Here is a 26,246-nt window from a genome sequence, read left to right as displayed (position 1 = left end):
TTATTGTCAATACCTGGCCCCTTGATATGGCTCAATTCCCTCTTTCAGTTTAGGGATTTTTTTCGTTTCACCCATTCTATCTTCCACCAAGTGAAAATTAAGAAGTGGCATATCTCTCTTCAACAAGCTCTATTTGAAATGTTGTGCATGACTGTAGTTAGAACAAACAGTATGGAATGAGTTAAATGCTTGGGGTTCGTGCCAAATCCTAACCCTAAGTATGAGCAATAATAAGTAACGCTTGCTTTAGGGTTAGGCAACACTGTCATTACTCTTTAGACAAAGTAAGGGGGGATGGGGGCGGGGGACATTTAATCTGTAACTTAACCAATAACTTGGGACTAGACATTGGTAACCATTCTTAATTTAATTTACATCTATTATAAGATGTCACGTATACAAGAAATAAAGGTTTGTTACAAAAACTTAGGTGGTCTAAGTAAAACAACATGAATGAAATTCATTAAGAGTTAGTTGTGATCGGTTTGCCTGGCTTGTTAGCAGGCCCAGACAAAATCTGCAAACTTAATTAACATTTTCTTACCTTGGAGGGAAATCTGTGGGATGGATTTAAACTTGGTACAATGAGCAAAATCAAATTAGCCACAATAGAAGTGAATATATGGTGAAGTGTGTAATTTCTAGTATTTCAGTTTCACTAGTGCCATCAAACAGAACTGATAAAAAGATAGTCCGGCATGTAGTCAAGCCATTGCTTGAGCCAATATTGCCAATGTTGGGATGGTTTGGGATGCTCAAACATAGCAATATTTTAACAGTGCCAAAGAGCCAAAATATTTACAATTTACAGGGTATTCAACCTACAAATGGTTTGCTTGCATTTGTCTCCATATTAGTGTTGGGTTCGAGTCCATCTTAGTCAAGTCTGAGTCTCTGAACATTCGAGTTGAGTCTGAATGAATCTGTCCATGAATCTGAATTCAAATTGTAACTGTAAATTCAACATCAATATTTTAAGCTTATTTTAACATTCACAACTAAGAAAACACAATTGTCATGTATTAATATGAATGTAAGTAAAATACCTATATTTTATGATTAGTTTCCTGCTGAACCAACTTCACAGTGGTTTCAGAATAAAAGCATTTGCTTTAGGTGCATGAAGACAAAACTGTCCTTCAACACACTTCTTATTGTGTTCTGTTGATTCTTCCCCTCAACTCAAACGTAGAATTAAAGTGAAAGCTGTGTTAGTCATTAAAACCAGAGTTATTGTTTTGAATTTTAATTACGTTTTTTTTCCGACTTCGTTTACTTTTATCTAATTATGGGCGAAATAAATGTAATGTAATTAAATAAATGTAATGTGTTTAATACATTTAATAAATGGTAATATAAAATATGTAATAACTTGAGTCGTATGGATATGTAATAATTTCATTCTGCTACACTTTTCAGTCCTGCTCGGTCCAGGTGTAGCCTACTTACCTAAAGTTAAGATACATTTTTTACGACAAAACTCTTTTTGTGCTGACGTGTTGCTCTTTTCACATTTAGTATGGATAATAAGTGAATAGAGACTTCTCCCCTCATTTGTGGTTTCAGGCGTTTTTGCCATTGAAACGCAAGTGTCAGCTTTACAGTAACACACAGAGGTTGCGCTACAAATATGTGACGGATTGAGTTTTACAATTTCCATCATGGTGAATTTCATCCATCATATTAGTCTAAATATCCCTAATATGTAGCGTATTTGATTTTGTCTCGATATAGTCAACATGTTCAGTTAGAAATGGCTTTGCGTAGTAACGCGAGTCTGATAAAACAGAGTTGGGGAAAGTACTTTTAAAAGTGTTCTTGCGTTATTGACGTTTCTGGATGAGAGCGGCAGAACAAGTGTGGTGATTTCTTTCAAGCGCACACATACACAACACGCGTGCGCGTGGAGCGCGCGCTACCCCTCTCAGCCAGAATCATCACGCGTAAGGACATATACACGTGAAAACAGTTGCGCAGTATTACATGCTCAGAATGTATGATAGTACTAACTGTAGAGAGAACGTCTTTATGAAGACAAAGCCAAATCCCGGACATTTAGAGGCACTTTTGAAATCCCGGTCGGATGCTTTTTTTCAGGTCTGAAAAAGAGGACATGTCTGGGAAAAAGAGAATGTACGGTCACCTTATGTTATTTTTTTATAGTCATGGACTCTATGACATGCGTGCTAAAGCTCGAGTCCGAGTAAAAATGTCCGTGACAAGTAAAGCTGGACTTCTGACTCAGAGTCCGAACTCGAGTACCCCAACTCTACTCTGTACCTTAAGCTGGGATAAATTAAAATTATTTTGAAATCATTGAATAAATGACACATTATTACCTTGAAATTAATATACACGCAAGAGTCAGAGGACGGGTGTTCAATTTCTGCAAAAACAGATTTCATCTGGGCCTGTTTGCAAGTAACTAAATGAACACTACAAGTAGGTGACAAACGTTTCCTATTATATCATGTCTGAAAGCTCATTTTGCCACAGTCCTTCCACTATAGAAGTTCTTCTCTGAGTAGATCACCAGTCAAGACTTCTCTCCAATATGCTTTTGAAGATCTCTGATGATGATTGTTTTCCATGAGGATCGGATAATATTTAAGGTCTTTCGCTTTGCTGAAACTGCTCGTCCTGAAAACGCTGGCTTTTCCATATCGTGAACAAAACTGTGTAGTGTGGTTTCTAGTTAGACGAAAACCGTCTGAAAGCAGTGATGTGGATTATTCTTGACATGGGAGTTCTTTGTCTGATTCAATACTGCCTTGCTGCTAGCTGAGGCTGGAGTCTTCAAAGATGGAGATTGCTCTCTGGAGTCCTTTCAGGAAGAAATCATTCTTGAAAACTGCAATTTAAAAAAATAAGTCTGAGGCATTAGGAAACAAATTGTCCACTTTAGATGCTGCAGACTTTTCAAGGTGCTCTGATGTTGGACAAGGTGAGACCAAATCCATTTTCCATCCTCATACTTTTATTTTGAACATGGATCGTCTTTAACAGTCAATGATGATACTGCACTGGATGGAGCTGAAGAAACGGTTACAGCTTTTACATAATCCATTATGGCAAAGCAGTTTTCTTCTGATTTGACTCGACACTCTGTAAAACGCACCAGTTTAGTTACTTTGCAAGAAGTTTTTAATTTGACATATTTACAAATATTGACTCCAGTGGTTTAATCCATGTCTTCAGAAGTGATATGATAGCTGTGGGTGAGAAACAGATCAATATTTCAGTCCTTTTTTTACTATAAATCTCCACTTTCACATTCTGGAAGTGGCGATTTATAGTAAAAAATTATTGATTTATTGATGTTTCTCACCCAAAGTTATTGTATCTCTTCAGAAGACATGGATTAAACCATATGGATAACTTTTATGCTGCCTTTGTGATTTTTAGAGCTTTAAAGATCTGGTCACATTCACTTGCATTATTGACCAACAGAGCTGAGATATTCTTCGAAAGAGATATTCTTCTTAATTTGTGCTCAGCAGAAGACAGTCAGTCAATTGGGATGTCATGAAAGTGAGTAAATGAGAGAATGTTCATAATTGAGTGAACTATCCCTTTAAATGCAAAAGTAAATATGACTAGATATTAAATTACAAGTTTTTGTCTGTATAGGTTATTGTCTGAGAATGAAAATCGTAATCATAACACTGAATTTAAAATAACAGCACAAATATTTCTTGTACAAGTGCATTTGATCATTATATTCTCCATTGTCTCTTCATAATTTGAGTGTGTGAGGAAAACTGCTGAGTTAGTACAAGAAGCTAGTATGGATGTACCCAAAAGTACAACATGTTAAATGTTGGCAACTTTCTTTTCTCTATGACGACACATTTCATGCTATTGTTTTGAAGGAGAGGCTGGTGGTTGATATTCTCCTTCACATATTCAAGAAGTAAGAAAAGGCTTCAAAATACCGATTTATATATATATTTTTTTTCCATTTGCCTTTTAAAAGTAAGATATACTTACCATATTAGTCATCAGATTCTGGTTCTTGCTTGACTACTACAGTTGAGCTGGATGTACCTACACCAACAGTCACATTCACAACCTGCCTTGCTGCTGGTGAATCCTTCCCCTCTGTAAAACATTCATTTAAAATTATAGACAGAATATCACAATTGGAGATCAGCATAAAAAAATAAAAAACACACCCTTTTCGGTGGTGGTCAACAAGCTGTTAAAGGTCACAAGATAACTTTTGGTGCTACTAGAGTCACAGAAATTACATATTTTTTTACCAGAACATAAAAACAGAAAATAAACAATTAAAAACACTAAAATAAGTACAGTTCACCCTAAAGTAACCAAAATGATTCATTTTCATCCCAAACTCGCAAGTTTTTCTAATGATGCACACAAACTAAGATTTGTACGTCTGAATGAAGGGTCAAGATGTACATTAACAACAATTTGATTTGAAATATTTTGCAGCGGCGAAGATTTTCAGTGAATAACAACTTTTATTTTGGTCTGTTTCTCACAATTAGCTTCCGCACACTTGGAATACAGCGCACGAGTTGCAAGGACTACTTTTATGGTGCTTTTTTGTCATTTTTACAGCTCGACATCCCCAGTCCCCATTCATTTTTCATTGTATGGAAAAGAGCAACTTATACATTCTGCAAAATATCGTGCACAGAAGAAAGTCATATTGCGTTTGGAATGACATGAGAGTAAATGACAATTCTTTTATCAAACTATCCCTTTAATGTTTTTTCAGACTTACCTGCATGCATTACTCGCAAGTGTTTTTTCATGGATGACGAATGTGCGAAGAATTTGAGACATACAGGGCATTGGTAAGGCTTCTCCCCCGTGTGACTCCGCAGATGTACGGACAAATGTGCAAACTGTCGGTAACTCTTCTTGCACTGAGGGCACTGGTACGGTTTCTCTCCGGTATGAACCCTCTGGTGAACCACCAAATCTTTGGATTGGCCAAAACTCTTCCCACATTCAGGACACTCGAACTTAGGTTTATTCTCTTTGGTGTGAGTACGCAGGTGAACCTTAAGGTGTCCCGGCTGACTGAATATCTTATTACATTTTGGGCACTCGTGTTTTTCTTCCGTGTGAGTTCGTCGGTGGAGAACAAGACTGCTAGGATGACTGAAGCTTCGCTCGCACTGCGAGCACTGAAAAAGTTCGTCCCCCCTGTCATAATGATGGCGACGCTGATGACGCACAAGGTCTGAAAGCTTGACGAATCCTCTCCCGCACTCAGAGCATTTGTGTGGTCTCTCTCCCTCGTGAACATATCGCACATGTTTCCTGAGTCCGGCTGCTTGAGTAAACGTCTTTAGACACAGACTGCAGGTATGAGAGACCGCTGAAAAAAAAAAAAGATGTTTCATGTTAGGTTTGAAGCGATGTAGGATATTTCTCTTTATGAAAATTAAGTGCCTTAAAAGGCATGGTTTACCCAAAAATGAAAATTCTCTCATCATTTACTCACCCTCACGCCATCCCAGATGTGTATGACTTTCTTTCTTCTGCTGAACACAAATTAAGATTTTTAGAAGAATATTTCAGCTCTGTAAATCAATACAATGCAAGTGAATGGTGTCAGAAAGTTGAAGCATCAAAAATCACATAAAGGCAGTATAACAGTAATCCATACGACTCCAGTGGTTTAAACCATGTCTTCAGTAGTAATATGATAAGGTGTGGTTGAGAAAAATATAAATAAATAAGTCCTTTTTTACTATAAATCTCCACTTTCACTTTTAGAATGTGAAAGTGGAGGTTTATGGTAAAAAAAGGACTTAAATACGTATCTGTTTCTCATCCAGAGTGATTACATCGCTTCAGAAGACATATTTAACCACTTGAGTCATATGAATTAATTTTATGCTGCCTTTATGTGATTTCTGGAGCTTCAAAGTTCTGATCACCATTCACTTGCACTGTATGGACCTACAGAGCTGAAATATTCTTCTAAAAATCTTTCTTTGTGTTCTGCAGAAGAAAGAAAAATCACATCTGGGATGGCATAAGGGTGAGTAAATGATGAGAGAATTTTCATTTTTGGGTGAACTATGCCTTTAAATAAAAAAATTATGAATTACTACAACGGGTATGTTACTGAATATTAATAATTTACCTAAATGTCTTTTTGCTTATTTCTGATTAACATCCTTAATGAATATACTGAAGTATTTTAGATGTTACTAGTGAATTCTTCAGGCTTATAGCATTTATGGAAACCGTGTATTCACAACATGATTTACGTATTCTGACTAGCAATTAACTTATGTTCACCTGTGTATTCCCTACATTGTCTGTGCAGATATTGTAATTTTACATTTGTGTTGTGGTTATAGTGGATCAATCTCAAATAAAGTTTGCTTCTTTAAAAAAAATTATAATAAATAATAATTGCATTTTTTTATATCTTTCAGTATTACTTTTAAATTAGATTTTTTTAATACAACAGTATGTATGAATTAAAAATCGTATTTTTAGCCCCATCTTCATTACTGTTGGCGAAATAAAAAGAAAACCCTTCCTCAACAAGCATTTTCATTAATAATTTTGTTAACGAGATTAACACTAAATAAAAATAATGAAAATACAGTGTCTTCATATTTATGGACAATATTTATTTTAAACTCGCCCGGTGAGTCATAACGTTACATTTGGATCCTGTTCAAGCTGCATTCACAAGCTGGTACTAATCTGGCCACTTTCAAATTCCTTACCAGTATGAAATGAATCTTGATGTTTTTTCAGACTTGCTTCAGAGAGGAATGTTTCATCACACAATGAACACTTGAGAGGATTGTCGCCCAGGTGGCCACTCTGGTGGGCTATCAGGTTTCTCCTCCAGCGAAAACTCAGGCCACACTCCGAGCACTTGTAAGGTCTATCTGCTGTGTGAATCCGCTGGTGGATTTTAAACATACAATCCTGAATGAATCTCTTCCCACAATGAGAGCATTCAAATGGCTTCTCTTGTAAGTCAACTTTTGGACTGTCTGTTGGTTCCTCCTCTCCACTTTCCTGTTTAACTGTAAAGGTATTTGAAGAGGCTTCTGGAAAACAAAAAGATCTGGATTGTACTACACATATTCTAATGATCACAAAACTTATTTCATAGTCCTCACGTTCCAATTTATAGAAATAACCATGTGCACCTTTAAAAGAAGTTGTTAAGTTAGAAGTTGACATTAAAACTCATTGTTTAACCACTCCACAGATTTAATATTAGCAAACTATAGTGTTGGCAAGTCATTTAGGACATCTACTTTGTGCATGACATGAGTCATTTTTCCAACAGATTGTTTCACTTTTAATTGACTATATCACAATTCAAGTTGGTCAGAAGTTTACATATACTAAGCTAACTGTGCCTTAAGCAGTAAAAATCCAGAAAATGATGTCAAGCCATTAGACAATTAGCTTCTGATAGGAGGTGTACCTGTGGATGTATTTGAAAGCCTCCCTTCAAATTTGCTTGACATCATGGGAAAATAAAAAACAAATCAGCTAAGAACTCAGAAAAAAACTTGTGGACCTCCACAGTTCATCCTTGGGAGCAATTCCCAAACACCTGAAAGCACCACATTTATCTGTACAAACAATAGTACACAAGTATAAACATCATGGGACCACGCAGCCATCATACCACTCAGGAAGGAGACGCATTCGGCCTCCTAGAGATTAATGTAGTTTGGTGCGTAAAGTGCAAATCAATCCCAGAACAACAGCAAAGGACCTTGAGAAGATGCTGGAGGAAACAAGTAGGCAAGTATCTATATCCACAGTAAAACGAGTCCATTATTGAAATAACCTGAAAGGCTGCTCAGCAAGGAAGAAGCCACTGCTTCCAAACCACCATAAAAAAGCCAAACTACAGTTTGCAATAAACATGGGGACAAAAAAATCTGTTCTCTGGTCAAATGAAACAAAAATGTAACTGTCTGGCCATAATCACCATAATTTTGTTTGGAGGAAAAAGGGTGAAGTTTACAAGCTGAAGAACATTATCCCAACCATGAAGCATGTGGGTGGAGGCATCATGTTGTGGAGGTGCTTTGCTGCAGGAGGGACTGGTACACTTCACAAAATAGATGACATCACAAGGAAGGAAAATAATATGGATATATTGAAGCAACATCTCAACACATCAGCCAAGGAAGTTAAGGCTCGGTCGCAAATGGGTTTTCAAATGACAACAACCCCAAGCATACATGAAAGTGGTGGCAAAATGACTTAAGTACAACAAAGTCAAGGTATTGAAGTGGCCATCACAAAGTCCTGACCTCAATCTGATAGAAAATGTGCGGGCAGAAATTAAAAAGCATGTGCGAGCAAGGAGGCCTACAAACCTGACTCAGTTACACCAGTTCTGTCTGGAGGAATGGGCCAAAATTACAGCAACTTATTGTGAGAAGCTTGTGGAAGGCTGCCCAAAATGTTTGACCCAAGTTAAACAATTTAAAGACAATGCTACCAAATACTAACAAATTGTATGTAAACCTCTGACCCACTGGGAATGTGATGAAAGTACATAAATAATTCTCTCTACTATTATTCTGACATTTCACATTCTTATAATAAACTAGTGATCCTAACTGACCCAAGACAGGGAATTTTTTTCTACGATAAAATGTCAGGAATTTACCTTTCACACCCTGGGTTTTGGAACACGGACGAAAATGACTGCATGGTAAACTTTGATAGTGGTGAACAGGAGTTCACAGCAAATATGATTTTCACTTACGCATTTGCTCCAAGACCAAATGAAAAAAATCCACTATTACGTTTGAATGACTTTCCCAAAGAGAAAAAAATTGAGCAGTGGATTAAGATGAAAAGTATCAGTAAAATTTAGAGTCACTCTCTCAGGAGCTGTAATCGAAACCCCCACACAGCCATGGTATTTAGTTTTTTTAAACTAATTCCAGGGTAATATAACACAAAATATAATGTAATAATGTTACACTCAATATTTAAAAAAATGTATAATGTAAAAACGTTTACTAGATTTAATTATCTAAATAAGGCATAACATCATCACATTCCCATATCAGCATTTTCACCAAAACTGAACAAGTGCTTTGAAATTTGAAAAAAGTGTTTAGCTTATAACCACTAAAAATAAACAGAGAGGAGCACACACACACACACACACAATCTGCACACAGCATCTGGCATCTTGCAATTTGGCTGCAAACACATTAGGATTCCTGGATCAGATGACGTCATCAGAAATGATTTAGCATCATGGAACACTAAACCAATCGGTCTGGGTTCAGATTGGTGCAAAAAGTCATCCATATTTGGGCAGAGAGACATGTGATTGGTGACTGTTACATATGGCCACCAGGCGATGGCACAAAGTACATGAACATATCAGCCCAATCTTAGCATTGCTACATTGGATACCTGATAAATTTCATATTCATTTTCAAAATACTTTAACTACTTTGCAAAGCTTTGAATGGCCTAGCGCCACAGTACTTGTGTGATCTTCTATCACGCTCACTAATATAGCAAAATTCTGTCCTGTTAATAATACCTAGAATATCAAAATCCACAAAATGGGGTAGATCCTTTTCCTATTTGGCTCCTAAACTATGGAATAGTCTTCCAAAGATGGTTTGAGACTCTGACACATTCTTGAAGTCTAGACTAAAGACTCATCGTTTCAGCCAGGCATACACCTACAGTAATTTATCTATCAACTCATAGTTAGTTTGCATTAGTGAGGTCTGCCGGAACCAGAAACATTTCTCATATTCTATAAAGTGAATGGCATCTACACTAACATTGTTCTATTTGTTTCCCGGTCTTAACCTCGTACATATCTTGAGGTTACCAGAGGTCAGTCAAGATCCAGCTCTGGTGCTGCCTGATGTTCGACTACCACTACTATGTGTTGCTGAGTGATGACGACTAACTGCAGCTTGTGCCAGCCAGATATCATTTCAGTCTAATACAATGGACTTCACAGAGGATGAACTGATGCCAGCACCAACCATCAGAAATGGGTTACTTCACTGGACACTGCCTGAAACTTGGAACGAAGATGGACTCCACCTGAATTAATCTGCCATAAGCATACAGTTGAACTGCAGTGCACCTTACTGACCTCTGCCTGCATCACCTTGGTCAAAGGATGGACTACACTCTTTAAACGGAATACATAGATAATAAATTAATTGCAGCCTTCATCAGCCAAATAACAAAAGACAAAAAAGTCTGTTTGCACTTCCGCAGTTAAATAAGAATTTAAATTCTAAGACTTTAATCTTAGTTTATACAAAATCTTTGTTTAAACATTGGCCCCTAACACTTAAGTTTACTCAATTTAAATCTTGATTTGTATTACACATAAATAAGTAATATTGGCATTATGTTCATGTTGTTTAGCCAGAGGGGAACTGGCGCCCACAGTGAGTCTGGTTTCTCCCAAGGTTATTTTGCTCCATTAACCAACATCTTATGGAGTTTTGTGTTCCTTGCCACAGGAACACGGCTTGCTCACTGGGGGTCTAAATATAAATATAATTATTTCCTATAATTTAAAGGTGCTATTTTCAATCGTGTTTTTTTTTTAACCACACTATTATGACTTTAGACATTACAATATTACAGGTTTTTTCCGTTTAAGCATGATGTTCTGTAAAGCTGCTTTGAAATGTGTGTTGCGAAAAGTGCTATACAAATAAAAATGACTTAAAAAAAATTATTTAAATAAAATATTATTTTAATGTAAAAGTATGATTTTCTGTATAATTAACAGTAACCATTTATATTATGTTTAACAAGAGAGTACATGTAATTTTTACGGTATATTATTGATAAAATTACAGTTAAAAAAAATAATAGGTAACAATATTTTCTTATGTAGTTTATGTTTATTGCATTATTTGAATTTTGACATATGTTAAAATTATGGTGTTAAATGTTTGCGTGAGTGACACTTGAGTACCGTCTCTACATGTTTATTGGTCACTGCTTCTAGAAGGGCCCTACTGATGAACTTTCAAGTAATCATGTGCCTTTCTGTAATTACTAGTGATTAACAATACATTATAAACTGAAAAGGTGACTTCTACAGTTTCAGAAGGTTCATATATTAAGTTTAATATTTAATAATATAAATGAAGGTAATGCACCGTAAAATATACAGGGATCAAAACTACATCCTGTAAAGCCTGAAACGTGGTTACCGTATTTTTTACAGTGAATTTCTGGCAACCACAGCTGCCAGTTTTTACTGTAAATTATTTTTTTTTTTACAGTGTATGGTTACTACATTATTTCCACCAAAAAACAATGAACACAAAAACCCATGCCCTTACGAAAAGTTAAGAGATGGTTCACCCAAAAATGAAAATTCTCGTGATTTACCCACCCTCATGCCATCCAAGATGTGTATGACTTTCTTCTGAAGAATATCTCAGCTCCGTAGGTCCATACATTCACAATGCAAGTAAATAGGGTCCAAAACTTTAAAGCTCCAAAAAGCAGCATAAACGTAATCCATAAGACTCCACTGGTTAAATTAATATTTTCAGAAGCGATCCAATTGGTTTTGGGTGACAACAGACCAAAATGTATCTCTGACCAAACAGAACGGACCAAAACCTAAACTTTTACTATAAATTTTGACATCAGCAGTCTTCCTGGCGATCATAATTTCAAGATTGATTTAGCTTCCTAGCACCATCAAGCACTCAGCACATGCATCAAACGCAAGTAAATCTAATCAAGCTTGAAATCATGATCGCCAAGAACACTGCTGATGTTACGATTTATAGTGAAAAAAAGTTGTATATTGGTCTGTTCTCACCCAAAAATAATTGGATCGCTTCTGGCAACCACACTGCACCCATGGACTAAAAAACTGGAGTCTTATGAATAACGTTTATGCTGCCTTTATGAGCTTTTTTGAACTTCAAAGTCCTGGTCACCATTCACTTTCATTGTATGGACCTACAGAGCTGAAATATTCTTCTAAAAATCTTAGTTTTCATTCAGCAGAAGAAAGAAAGTATTATACATCTGGGATGGCATGAGGGTGAGTAAATGATGAGAGAATTTTGATCTTGAACTTTAACCATGGTTTCACAACGGTACCCTTGCAGTAACCATGACTGTAGTAGCCATTTTTGTGGTAAGAACCATGTTTATGTACCAAAAATGAACCATGGTGCTACAAAAGTCAAACTAAAAGTTACTCAAAACACATAACAGGAATGACCTGTTCCTTTTTACAAGTAAAATGCTACAGAATTATAAATGATGGTTGCTTTAACATCAGCTATTGACACCACTTGGATGTTGACAGAAAATAAGATAAAAATAAAAGGTTTTAATCAGAGAGAAATTATTGTTCTTTTTATTGGCTCTCAGGGAGGTCAAACTTACTTTCATGGATTCGCATGTGAGCTTGCAAGAAACTGGGGCGTCCGAAACCCTTGAAGCATATCGGGCAGTTGTGTGGCCGCACTCCAGTATGAATTTCCAGATGTTTCTTCAAGTCTCCCGGGGTATAAAAGCTTTTGCTGCACACAAAGCACAGGAAGGACCTTTCTCCTGTGTGAGTTTTAATATGCACAACCAAAGCTGATCGCTGCCGGAAGCTTTTGTTACAGGTGGGGCAGTTGTAGGGCCTTTCACCTGTGTGAATGCGCTCATGCTGTAACAAGCCCTGACGCCGGCCAAACTTCCTCCCGCAATAAGAGCAAGGGAAGCACTTCCCTTCAATGTCAGCATGCTGATCTATTAAAAGGACAAAGAAGAAAATCAATTTAATCAACAAGCCTACTGGGATCAGACAAGCACATAGTCATTAACAAGCCCACATCTAACAGAACAAATAATGATGTCTTCACTAGAAGAATCATTCTACAATGCAAGTGCCTTTTGTGTCCCTCAATAGACATTTCTGTTACAATGTCCATTTTGCAGCATAAAATAAATTCTCTCTCAGCTTATGCTCTTAAAAATAAAGGAACCTTCTAGATAACCCTTCTACAGCAGGTACAATTCAAAAATATTAATTTGACAAAAATGATATTTTATCATTAGTTGTTTATAAAATTGGTCACATTTATGCTTTTATAAGAATAATGTTCAAATTCAGTCTATTCCATCAATTAATGTCTTGAAATTGCATATATTATGTTGCATGTAGAAAACGTGCTAAATCAGTACAGTCTCTTTAAGGCTACCACATATGAGAGGACGTGGATGGTTTCTTTATCACATCCACGGTGATTAGATATAAATGTATTTTTGTTGTTGTTTTTAATGAACAACTTACTTCAAAGAACAGACAGGGATCTCGTCTTTGGAGACACATTACACGGAACAATTTTACTCTCAACATGCAGTGAAAGGATCTCGCTGCTGAATACTCCACAAACAGTGGTGAGTGAAATCTAATAATATACATTTTAGTCGCACAGCGTGAGATTTGGTTGCATATGAGAGTGATTTACTCGCACTGTAGAGGGTTGTGCATAGAGTGAAAGATCGATCTTGGGGTTTAAGAATCGATATTGAAAGCTTGGGGGCCTGGGTAACTCAGCGAGTATTGACGCTGACTACCACCCCTGGAGTCGCAAGTTAGAATCCAGGGCATGCTGAGTGACTCCAGCCAGGTCTCCTAAGCAACCAAATTGTCCCGGTTGCTAGGGAGGGTAGAGACACATGGGGTAACCTCCTCGTGGTTGCTATAATGTGTGGTTCTAACTCACTGTGGGGCACATGGTGAGTTGTGTGTGGATGCTGGGAAGAATAGCTTGGGGCTCCACACGCGCTACATCTCCGCGGTAATGCGCTCAACAAGCCACGTGATAAGATGCGCAGATTTACAGTCTCAGACGTGGAGGCAACTGAGATTCGTCCTCCGCCACCCGGATTGAGTCACTACGCCACCACGAGGTCTTAGAGCGCATTGGGCATTCCAAATTGGCCAATATCATTGGTCAAATCAATATCGAAATCGTTCAAACTAAGAAAATGTATATTTTTACCCACCCCTAGTAGAGATGCAAATCAAGCATCTTACAGTGTCAAAACACTAAGCAAAATGCCATTATTGGTGTTTAACAAACTAAACTGGTAAACTGTTACCTTTCTGAAAGCATAGTTATATCCAAACACATATTAATAATAACGTAGCTCGTACGATGCAATTTATGAACATTTAAGAGAATTCATTGTCATACAATATTTAAAATCTTACAGAAAAACACTTCAAAACTTCAATAAAATGACACAAAATGACATCCTTTGTCATACTTATGGCAAGTAGTAATGTTTTTAAAATGATCACATTAAAATCTTCATACCTGGATGAAATATTAGCTGATGTTTTTTCAGAGATAGTGAGAGAGAGAAGGTTTTGTTGCATATGGTACAATGGTAAGGCTTCTGATGATCTATTAGCTCTGAACTGGAACTCTGATCATCATAATGGACTTGATTCATTGAAGGACCAAATCCAGTCTCAGGCTCTATTTGGTGTGACTGGGACATTAAAACACTAGCCAGCTCACTGGAGGGCTCCTCTGTGCTCATTTCTGTAAACACATAAGACACCAGTTAGACAAGATTACAATGCAAAGATATAGGCTATCTGTAACTCACTGTAGAGAAAATATATTTAAGTAAAGACACATTATAATGATTAAGATCATTTAGAACAAAAAATCTAATAAAAGTCCCATTGAACAATCCATCAGGTTTCGTTCAATGACCTCTACAAAATATTTTAAATATGCTCATTTCAGCATGAAGTGATCAAGCTGGTTTTTATAACATTGTAGTTATTTTGTTGAAGGTCCACAGTGGTCTAGAAGCCCTAAACCAAATTGAAACCAGGTTTACCAGCTAGAAGTCTAGCTGATCAACCATCTAGACCAGCTGGGACCATCTAATGACCATAAATAATCAGCTAGAAACCATGATTAACCAGCTACCATTCTGAAGCTGTTTTTTCAAAAATAGGCCTGCCACACTACCTGAACTGTTTTCTGTGCAATTGAGAATAATTCACCATGAGACCAAATCTCTTACTGTTTTCAGAAACTCCAGGGTTTTCAGAAAGCATTGAAGAAGAACTTCCCGAGATTCCTTCCACATCATCCAGTTCACCCTTGTCCTCCTTAGCTCTGGTGGTTAGAGCGCCAACTTCCTGTAACTTGTTGAGATGAGAATGCATGTGTGCTTGCAGGCTGCTGGGACGAGGGAAGCTTTTGGAGCACAAGGGGCAACTGTGTGGTCTCACACCAGTATGAGTCCCTATATGTGTCTTCAGATCTCCTGATCCATAAAACCGTCTGAAGCATATGAAACATTCGAAAGGTTTGTCTCCGGTATGAATTTTACGATGCACTATCAAAACCGAACGTTGCCGAAAACTTTTGTTGCACACAATGCAGCGGAATGGTCTCTCTCCCGTGTGAATTCGTTTGTGTTGCTCCATATCTTGATGCCGTCCAAACATTTTCCCACAGAAAGGACAGGTGAAGCGCTTCCTTTCATCAACACTCAATTGTTCTGTTGAAACAAATTAATAAACATAATTTCCAGTAGAAGAACACCGATATATTGCTTTTACCTATTAATCAGTGCAGCATTTAGTATAAATCTTTTCTTAAAATCTGGTTTGATCCTCATCTAAGTTACAATAATGAACCAACACAATCGGTTTTAACTAATAATACACAACTTATTGTATTGTTCTTGTACATATTGAATACATCATTCAAACATTCACAGTGGCTGGAAAAAGTATATGAAACCCAAGGCTAACGATGTCAACAAAAGCTAATTAGAGTCAGGAGCTGGCAAACCTGCCATCTAATTTATAAAAAAAAGATTGGAGGTGTGAGTTAGAGATACTTTGACTTATAAAACGCACTCAAACATTTTGAGTTTGCTATTCACAAGAAGCATCTGCTGACGTAGACCATGCCTTGAAAAAAAGAGATCTCAGAAGGCCTACAATCAATAATTTTGGCATTGCATAAAGCTGGAAAGGGTTACAAAGTTATATCAAAGAGATTAGATATTCATCTTTCCAGTTAGCCAAATTGTCTATAAATAGAGATGATTTAGTACTGTGGCTACTTTCCATAAAAGTGGAAGTCCAGCCAAGACGACTCAAAGAACACACCACAGAATGCTCATTGAGGTAAAAGAATAACCCTTGAGTGACAGCTAAAGACTTGAAGGAGTCACTGTAACTGGTTCAAATCTCCTTTTATGAGTCTACTATATGAAAAATATTAAACAGGCATGCTGTCCATGGAAGGACACCCCAAAGGAAGGTTCTGCTTTCCAACAAAACCATTGCTGCATGCCTGAAGTTTGCCAAAGATCACCTTGTCACACCACAACCCATGATGAAACTACATTAAAATTATTTGGGAAGAACACGCAGCACTACCTCTGGCATAAAAAGGCACCACATACCAACATGAAAACATCATCCCAACGGTGAAATATTGTGGAGGGAGCATCATGAATTGGGGCTGCTCTGCTACTTTGTGGTCTGGACCGCTTGCCATCATCGAGGGAAAAATAAATTCTCAAATTTATAGGAATAATCCTGTAATAATACTGACATAAATCAGGATGGCTGTGCAACAGCTGAAGCTCTGTAGAAGTTGGGTAATGCAGCAGGACAAAATGTGGACAAAATCCACATTTTGGATTCAGAGCTCAGACCTTAACCCAATAGAGATGCTGTGGAATGACCTCAAGAAAGCCATTTACACCAGACATACTAAGAATATGGCTGAGCTGAAGCAGTAAAAAAAGTAAAAAAGAAATGTCCAAAATTCCTTCTGAATATTGTGCAGGTCTAATCCGCTGCTACCGGAAACACTTGGTTGAGGTTATTGCTGCCAAAGGAGGATCGACTAGTTATTAAATCCAAGGGTTCACTTACTTTTTCCAGAGCACTGTGAATGTTTAATGGTATGTGTTCAAACAAAAATAATTGTTTGTGTGTTGTTAGCTATAGCACATTGTGTTTGTCTATACTTGTGACTCTGATGAGATCACATTTTATGACCAATTAATACAGAAAATCAGCTAATTCCAAAGTGTTCACATACTTTTTCTTGCCATTGCCATATATATATATATATATATATATATATACAGTAAACAGAATATACACACACACACACAAATCCCTTCATCTGGTGAAAAAAATTGGCTATAGAAAGCTTAATTTTGTTAAACTTAAGTATAGAGCGTATATTTAAATTTAGAGCCGCCATTTCAAAATAAGAGTCCCGGGTGTGTTTCAGTGCGTTTATAGTTAAAAGCCAGATGTTATGCACTAAAATTAGATTTTAGTTGAATAATAAACTACATCTGAGATTTTATTTATTTAGGACTCGATGTCTGCGCCCGTAATTGTAAGGAAAGACTAAGATTATTATTATATATTTTTTTACATTCTATAAATCGATTTAAAAAAATGTCACCTTATTAATCGGTTATCAACCTTTTCCACCACATAGTTATTGGTATCTGCAAAATGCTGTATCAGTCGACCTCTACTTTCCAGTGTGATGGATGAATTGGAATTAATATCAGTTGCACTTTTCTTTCTTTAATTTGTTTTGACCTGATGAATTAAACTGGGGGTCATGTGACAACACGTTTATTGTATTATTTATTTATACACTATTTTTTTTAAATAGTAGGCAGCATCTAGTACTGTGCATTTTCAGAAATTAGCAAGCTAGTTTACGTTTCAGCCCATGATTTGCCACTTGCTACTGGCAGATGGAGCAGTCAGTATATAAAGGATTAGTTCACCCAAAAATGTTTATTTTCTCATGATTTACTCACCTTAAAGCCATCCCAGATGTGTATGTCTTCTTCAGCAGAACCGAAATGCACAATTAATCTCTGTATGTCAATATAATGCAAGTGAATGGGTGCCAGCTGTTTGATGGTCCAATAGGCATATTTAGGCAGCAAAAAAGTAATCCACATGACTCCAGTCAATCAATGAATGTATTCTGAAGTAAATCAGTAGGTTTGCGTCTATGCAAACTTTTATGCTGCCTAAATATGCCTTTTGGACCATCAAACAGCTGGCACCATCATGGCACCCATTTACTTGCATTGTATGGACAAACAGAGCTGAAATGTGCTTATAAAATGCTGAAGAAGGACTTTAAGGGAGGGGACATTCTAGAGAGCGTTTAATTGGAAAACTATTTGCATACCAAAATGAGCAGATGATTTCATAAATATTTTGTAATATAATTTACCTGGAAGAGAAAGACTTTACATTTTAAAAGCGTATATTTAACAACAGTAAGTCAACTTTTAGCAGTGCGTTGGCATAAATATGACCTCAAAACTAATGAACATGAACTGAAAGCCACAAAACTCCATTTTAATTTCATGGGGTCTTTAAATATGAAATACTACACACAACACTTGTGCTGTATGTTATACTGTATGATATAGCCATATTTTCAAGGGCTTTGCTATTTCCCATTAATGCTGGTTTTAATTCATAAGTGACAATGATCTCACCTGGATGAGCGACGCGTTGATGCTTAATCAGGGAAAACGAGAGAGAAAATCTGCGGTCACAGAGTGTGCAGTGGTATGGTCTCTCCTCCGTATGATGACTACGGTGATGTTTTCTAAGGTTTACTGCTTGACTGAAATGTTTGCCACATTGGGTGCACTGGTAAGGTTTCTCTCCAGTGTGAATGCGCAGATGAATTCGAAGCTTTGCTTGTTTGTTAAATCTCTTTCCACAGTGATCGCATTGGTGAGGCTTGTTTTCATCGTCAATTTGCTGGTGAGCTGTGAGCTGTTCTTCTTGAAGTGCGTCTCTCGTTTCAATGGCTAGAAGATAAAATGGTCTTTAAGGTCACGAAAAACACTGACAAAACTACACATGATCAGTGCATTCAAGATAGATTAAGCTACCTTGCAATGGCAAATCGTTGTGGTTAATCTCACCTTTTTCAGTAGAAAGTGCAGACTCATGAGAGAGCACTGATGAAGGAGATGGAGCTCTCTCGGCCTCCACTTCCTCTTCACTTTGGCCCATATGTTCATCGGTCAGTCCATCACTGGTAATATTTTCTAAAAGCTCCGTAGAGGACAAGTCACTATTGTCCTGACTTATGTCAGTTTGCATGTGTTTGGATTGATCTTCTAAGGCCACAGAACTGCAAGGCCTCTCAATATTCTGAGCATCCACATGGTTCAAGTCTTCTAATTTATTGAAGTTCTTGACACAGTCAGGGCAGCGATGAGAAATCTCTCCGGTGTGTGTCAGCTCATGTTCCTCCAACTGACATGCAAAGTTTTTCCCACATTCAACACAAATTAGGCATCTACCCTCCGTACTGACATCATGACCTGCAAAAAAATAAAGGCCAGTCAGCATCATGAAATCACTAACCCGCTAAATAAACCAGAGCAAACGTAACACAGATGCGTTACATTGCCACAAATAAATAAATTATGAATTACCCCTTTATTGTCTCTATGGTAATTTTAATCTGGATTACACCCAAAATTGAAAAGTCTCTCATAATGTATTCACCCTAATACTATTAAAGTATTCCACAGGACACAAGTAGTTAATTCCTTCTCAGTTTGAAGGATGCAGAATCACTAGTTCATGCTTTCATATCGGCACCTTTTGACTACTGTAACTGCCTCTTTACTGGCCTACCAGCTAAAACTATTGCCCGATCACAATACATCCAAAACTCTGCAGCTAGAGTTCTCATTAACACCAAGCATTCTGCACACATTACTCCCGCTGCCCGTCTCATGCCGCATTAATTTTTAAATTCTTCTCCTGACATACAAAGCTCTCAATGATCTGGCACCTTGTTATTGTGATCTGCTGCATCCATACACACCAGCACGCACTCTTCATTCTTCTGATTCCAAATTGTTGTCTATCCCTAGATTTCGTTTATCCACTTTTGGTGGGAGATCCTTCAGCGTAGTTGCACCTAAACTGTGGAACTCTCTACCTCAGAGCCTCCATGACATCTCCTCTATTTCTATCTTTAAATCTCCGCTTAAAACACATCTTTCTCAGCGCATTATCTGTCTATTACTGATTGATGTTTTATTTCCCCCTTTGTAATTGAGATTCGAAATTCTGTTGAAATGTACTTTGTCCTGTTAAATGTATATGGAGTGTAAAGTGCCCTTGAGCTTGTGGAAAGGTGCTATATAAATAAAACGTATTATTATTATTAAATCTCTATCCTCAGAAGCAATATACAGTTGAAGTCAGAAGTTTACATACACTTCGGTTAACGTCAGTAAAACTCTTTTTTTAACCACTACACAGATTTCATATTTGCAAACTATAGTTTTGGTTTAGGACACCTACACTTACCTAAAGGATTATTAGGAACACCTGTTCAATTTCTCATTAACGCAATTATCTAATCAACCAATCACATGGCAGTTGCTTCAATGCATTTAGGGGTGTGGTCCTGGTCAAGACAATCTCCTGAACTCCAAACTGAATGTCAGAATGGGAAAGAAAGGTGATTTAAGCAATTTTGAGTGTGGCGTGGTTGTTGGTGCCAGACGGGCCGGTCTGAGTATTTCACAATCTGCTCAGTTACTGGGATTTTCACGCACAACCATTTCTAGGGTTTGCAAAGAATGGTGTGAAAAGGGAAAAACATCCAGTATGCGGCAGTTCTGTGGGCGAAAATGCCTTGTTGATGCTAGAGGTCAGAGGAGAATGGGCTGACTGATTCAAGCTGATAGAGGAGCAACTTTGCCTGAAATAACCACTCGTTACAACTGAGGTATGCAGCAAAGCATTTGTGAAGCCACAACACGCACAACCTTGAGGCGGATGGGCTACAACAGCAGAAGAACCCACCGGGCACCACTCATCTCCACTACAAATAGGAAAAAGAGGCTACAATTTGCAAGAGCTCACCAAAATTGGACAGTTGAAGACTGGAAAAATGTTGCGTGGTTTGATGAGTCTCGATTTCTGTTGAGACATTCAGATGGTAGAGTCAGAATTTGGCGTAAACAGAATGAGAACATGGATCCATCATGCCTTGTTACCACTGTGCAGGCTGGTGGTGGTGGTGTAATGGTGTGGGGGATTTTTTCTTGGCACACTTTAGGCCCCTTAGTGCCAATTGGGCATCGTTTAAATGCCACGGCCTACCTGAGCATTGTTTCTGACCATGTCCATCCCTTTATGGCCACCATGTACCCATCCTCTGATGGCTACTTCCAGCAGGATAATGCACCATGTCACAAAGCTCGAATCATTTCAAATTGGTTTCTTGAACATGACAATGAGTTCACTGTAATAAAATGGCCCCCACAGTCACCAGATCTCAACCCAATAGAGCATCTTTGGGATGTGGTGGAACGGGAGCTTCGTGCCCTGGATGTGCATCCCACAAATCTCCAACTGCAAGATGCTATCCTATCAATATGGGCCAACATTTCTAAAAAATGCTTTCAGCACCATGTTGAATCAATGCCACGTAGAATTAAGGCAGTTCTGAAGGCGAAAGGGGGTCAAACACAGTATTAGTATGGAGTTCCTAATAATCCTTTAGGTGAGTGTACTTTGTGCATGACACAAGTCATTTTTCCAACAATTGTTTACAGGCAGATGTTTTACTTATCACAGTTCCAGTGGATCAGAAGTTTACATACACTAATTTAACTGTGCCTTTAAGCAGCTTGGAAAATTCCAGAAAATTATGTCAAGCTTTTAGACAATTAGCTTCTGATAGGAGGTGTACTAAATTGGAGGTGTACCTGTGGATGTATTTTAAGGTCTACCTTCAAACTCTGTGCCTCTTTGCTTGACATTGTTAAAAAAAATCAAAAGATATCAGCCAAGACCACGCAGCCATCATATTTACGGCCTCCTAGAGATTAATGTAGTTTGGTCTGAAAAGTTCAAATCTATCCCAGAACAACAGCAAAGGACCTTGTGAAGATGCTGGAGGAAACAGGTAGGCAAGTATCTATATCCACAGTAAAATTAGTCCTATATTGACATAACCTGAAAGGCTGCTTCAAAGCCACAATCAAACAGCCAGACTACAGTTTGCAAGTGCACATGGGGACAAGGATCTTACTTTTTGGAGAAGTGTCCCCCGGTCTGATGAATAAAAAATGGAAAGGTTTGGCCATAATGACCATTGTAATATTTGGAGTAAAAAGGGTGAGGCTTGCAAGCTGACGAACACCATCCTAACCGAAGCATGTGGGTGGCAGCATCATGTTGTGGAGGTGATTTGCTGCAGGAGGGACTGGTACACTTCACAAAATAGATGACATCATGAGGAAGGAAAATTATGTGGATATATTGACGCAACATCTCAAGGCATCAGCCAGGAATTTAAAGTTCGGTCACAAATGGGTCTTCCAAATGGACAATGACCCCAAGCATACCTCCAAAGTTGTGGCAAAATGGCTTAAGGACAACAAAGTCAAGGTATTGGAGTGGCCATCACAAAGTCCTGACCTCAATCTGATGATTGTGAATTTGTGGGCAGAACTGAAAAAGCATGCGCGAGCAAGGAGGCCTACAAACCTGACTCAGTTACACCAGTTCTGTCTGGAGGAATGGGCCAAAAATTCCAGCAACTTATTGTGAGAACCTTGTGGAAGGCTACCCAAAATATTTGACCCAAGTTAAACAATTTAAAGGCAATGCTACCAAATACTAACAAAATGTAAAACCTCTGACCCACTGGGAATGTGATGAAAGAAATGTGAATTTTGAAGCTACCGTGTGTGTTTTTAAAAAGAGTATGTAATTCAAGCTTCAAAATTCACATTTGAGATATGAAAGTGTGTAATTTTATTGAAGAACAAAATGCCCAAGTATCATTAAGTAATGTTTACCACAGACCCTATTTTACACATAAGTTCAGAAACCCCATTTTAAAAACCTATAGGAAAATCTTGAGGGAACCCATGGCGAATTAATCTTCCGGATTCACCTACAAATTGACATCATGGCTCTATTCACCAAGTAAATAACCTTTGATCATTATGTTGCTCGGCAACAGTAAACAGTTTATTGTGATTTTACTTATTTATCTATGAACATATAAACTTGATTTTACCACATTTAAGGGGCATTAGGCACTCACCTTCAGGCTGTGCCTAACAACACCCCTTTAACGTGGTAAAATCACTGGAATACACGGCATCTCTTTGCTTTTTGCTTTAGTATTATTTAATTAATGGTAGTATTTTTACCCTGATGAAATGTCCGCACATGTCTTCTCAAGGAGGATAGGAGGGCAAAGTTTTTAACACAGATTGTGCAGTGGAAGGTCGTTGCATCCGTATGTACTTTCAGATGAGTCTTGAGGCTTCTTTCCCGGGTGAAAGTCTTTCCACATACAGAGCACTCGTAAGGCCTCTCGCCTGTGTGAATCCGTACATGTTCGGACAGATGCTGTATACGAGAGAACCCCTTCCCACACTGAGAGCACTGAAAAGGCTTCACACTTGCAGAATGGCACAGTTCCTCTTCATGGTCATCTGTGGCGACATTTGAAATGGTATATAACAATGTTCCCATCAAAATCTCACCCTACAATTGCACCCATCATTTGACAGATAAACTATGAAAACACTGCTGGTTACACATTGTATATGTCTGTAATGGAGAAATGGCAACCCTAGATCTGACACAGAGATTCTCTGATGATTATGTATAAAAAAGTACAAATAACAACAACAAAAAAACTTTGATATTTAGAAATTCCTCAATCCTCACCCAGTTCAAACAAGGTGTTTGATAAGCGTAGATCAAGCGCTCTCTCCTCCTCCCCTAAATCAGACTCATGTGTTCCAGTGCCACATCCAGCCAGAGGAAAGAGACCCACTCCCTCCGGGTCACTGTATGATTTCATGCTCAGATCCATGCCTCCAGGGGGAAAACATGTCAAATTAGGCTTGATAGATTACATTGTTGCATGCTCCTTATAAATTGAACTGTGACCGTATCAGAAGGTAATATCATGATACTGTGATTTATAGCCTACCATGACGCTGACTGATTACCATCTTCATGTACCATGGTATTTGAATGTAACTGCAAGATAAATAAAAGAATACCATGCTAAATGTTCAAAAACATGGTAATACCATGGTCTGTCTATCTGTCTATCTATATTTTCTATCTATCTATCTGTCTTACTGTCTCTCTGTATTATCTATCTTTTCTATCTATCTATATGTGTCTGTCTGTTCTTCTTCTATCTATCTATCTATCTATCTATCTATCTATCTGTGTCTGTCTGTCTTTTCTTTCTGTCAATCTATCAATCTATCTGTGTCTGTCTGTCTGTCTTTTCTATCAATCTATCTATCTACCTGTGTCTGTCTGTCTTTTCTATCTATCAATCTATCTATCTATCTGTGTCTGTCTGTCTTTTCTATCTATCTATCTGTGTCTGTCTGTCTTTTCTATCTATCTATCAATCTATCTATCTATCTATCTATCTATCTATCTATCTATCTATCTATCTATCTATCTGTGTCTGTCTGTCTGTCTGTCTTTTCTATCTATCAATCTATCTATCTATCTATCTGTGTCTGTCTGTCTGTCTGTCTTTTCTATCTATCAATCTATCTATATATCTATCTATCTATCTATCTGTGACTGTCTGTCTTTTCTATCTATCTGTGTCTGTCTGTCTTTTCTATCTATCTATCTGTCTGTCTGTCTGTCTTTTCTATCTATCAATCAATCTATCTATCTGTGTCTGTCTGTCTTTTCAATCTATCTATCTGTGTCTGTCTGTCTTTTCAATCTATCTATCTGTGTCTGTCTGTCTTTTCAATCTATTTATCTGTGTCTGTCTGTTCTATCTACCTATCTTTTCTATCTATCTGTCTGTGTCTGTCTGTCTTTTCAATCTATCTATCTATCTGTGTCTGTCTGTCTGTTCTATCTATCTATCTATCGGTGTCTGTCTGTTCTATCTATCTATCTGTGTCTGTCTGTTCTATGTATCTACCTATCTATCTGTCTTTTCTATCTATCTCTGTCTTTTCTATCTATCTATCTGTCTTTTCTATATATCTATCTATCTATCTATCTATCTGTGTCTGTCTTTTCTATCTATCTGTGTCTGTCTGTCTTTTCAATCTATCTATCTGTGTCTATCTGTCTGTCTTTTCTATCTATCTATCTATCTATCTATCTATCTGTGTCTGTCTGTCTTTGCAATCTATTTATCTGTGTCTGTCTTTTCTATCTATCTGTGTCTGTCTGTCTTTTCAATCTATCAATCTATCTCTGTCTGTCTGTCTTTTCTATCCATCTATCTATCTATCTATCTACCTATCTGTGTCTGTCTGTCTTTTCAATCTATTTATCTGTGTCTGTCTGTTCTATCTATCTACCTATCTATCTGTGTCTGTCTTTCTATCTATCTATCTATCTATCTATCTATCTATCTATCTATCTATCTGTGTCTGTCTGTCTTTTCTATTCAATTCAATTCAAAATGCTTCATTGGCATGACTGTACATATTACAATATTGCCAAAGCTTGGAACACATAGAATAATTATAAAGACATCAAAATAATAAAGTATATAACTTAAATTTAAATGTACAAATTAAATTCATTGTACAACTGTCTTTTCATCTGTCTTTTCTATCTATCTATCTATCTATCTATCTATCTATCTATCTATCTATCTGTGTCTGTCTTTTCTATCTATCTGTGTCTGTCTGTTCTATCTGTCTGTCTTTTCTATCTATCTATCTGTCTGTCTGTCTTTTCTATCTATCTATCTGTCTTTTCTATCTATCTATCTATAAGTGTCTGTCTTTTCTATCTATCTGTGTCTGTCTGTCTCTGTCTGTCTGTCTTTTCTATCTATCTATCTTTATATATATATATCTATCATCTTACTCTTCAAACTGTTTTGAGCTTAAACTTAATAGAATAGAATAGAATGCTTGACTGATTTTCTAATATCTGGTTATAACAATAAAACCACAGCTGGAGACTGAAGTCCCCTCCTTTTGCTGCGGTTATTTGTCAACACAAAGCCAAAGTCGAATTGGATATCATTAAGGCAGACGAAGCGAGCAATATAAATATTATAAATAAAAAACTGCATCAAATTACGGAAAAATCAAGATCATTTATGCGCAACCTCACCTTTTCTGTGTCTGATCACATTAAATCATTGCACGTCCTCGGCCAG

General features: G+C 37.4%; 1 protein-coding gene across 3 annotated transcripts; it reads right to left on the bottom strand.

Moving 5' to 3' along the window:
• On the bottom strand, nucleotides 1–26,246 carry znf271 (zinc finger protein 271). Of its 3 annotated transcripts, none has more exons than XM_052113608.1 (13): nucleotides 26,201–26,246; nucleotides 24,066–24,115; nucleotides 23,798–23,947; nucleotides 23,272–23,559; nucleotides 18,997–19,401; nucleotides 18,559–18,879; nucleotides 15,064–15,546; nucleotides 14,337–14,567; nucleotides 12,406–12,759; nucleotides 6,726–7,058; nucleotides 4,751–5,353; nucleotides 3,991–4,101; nucleotides 1–3,105 (listed from the first exon to the last, which is right to left on the bottom strand). In XM_052113608.1, exons 2-12 carry the CDS (start codon nucleotides 24,091–24,093, stop codon nucleotides 3,995–3,997), a joined length of 3,303 nt encoding a protein of 1,100 aa, XP_051969568.1. In that variant the 5' UTR covers nucleotides 24,094–24,115; nucleotides 26,201–26,246; the 3' UTR covers nucleotides 1–3,105; nucleotides 3,991–3,994. The 3 variants fall into 3 exon arrangements, with proteins under 3 accessions (XP_051969568.1, XP_051969569.1, XP_051969570.1); XM_052113609.1 differs by having other exon boundaries at nucleotides 1–2,851; XM_052113610.1 differs by lacking the exon at nucleotides 24,066–24,115.

This window comes from Xyrauchen texanus, chromosome 41 (genome assembly GCF_025860055.1).
Source record: "Xyrauchen texanus isolate HMW12.3.18 chromosome 41, RBS_HiC_50CHRs, whole genome shotgun sequence".
Classification (NCBI taxonomy): domain Eukaryota; kingdom Metazoa; phylum Chordata; class Actinopteri; order Cypriniformes; family Catostomidae; genus Xyrauchen; species Xyrauchen texanus.
This window is presented reverse-complemented; position numbering and strand designations above follow the sequence as displayed.

Bases quoted from the DNA above. Each gene is read 5' to 3' on its own strand.
- znf271 (XM_052113608.1), bottom strand. From the start codon at position 24,093: ATGAAGATGGTAATCAGTCAGCGTCATG. The intron at 12,760-14,336 runs GTATGAAGATTT...TCCTTTTAATAG, and splicing joins TCAGCTAATATTTCATCCAG to ATCAGCATGCTGACATTGAA. The intron at 5,354-6,725 runs GTAAGGAATTTG...TTTTTTTTTCAG, and splicing joins TCAAGATTCATTTCATACTG to CGGTCTCTCATACCTGCAGT.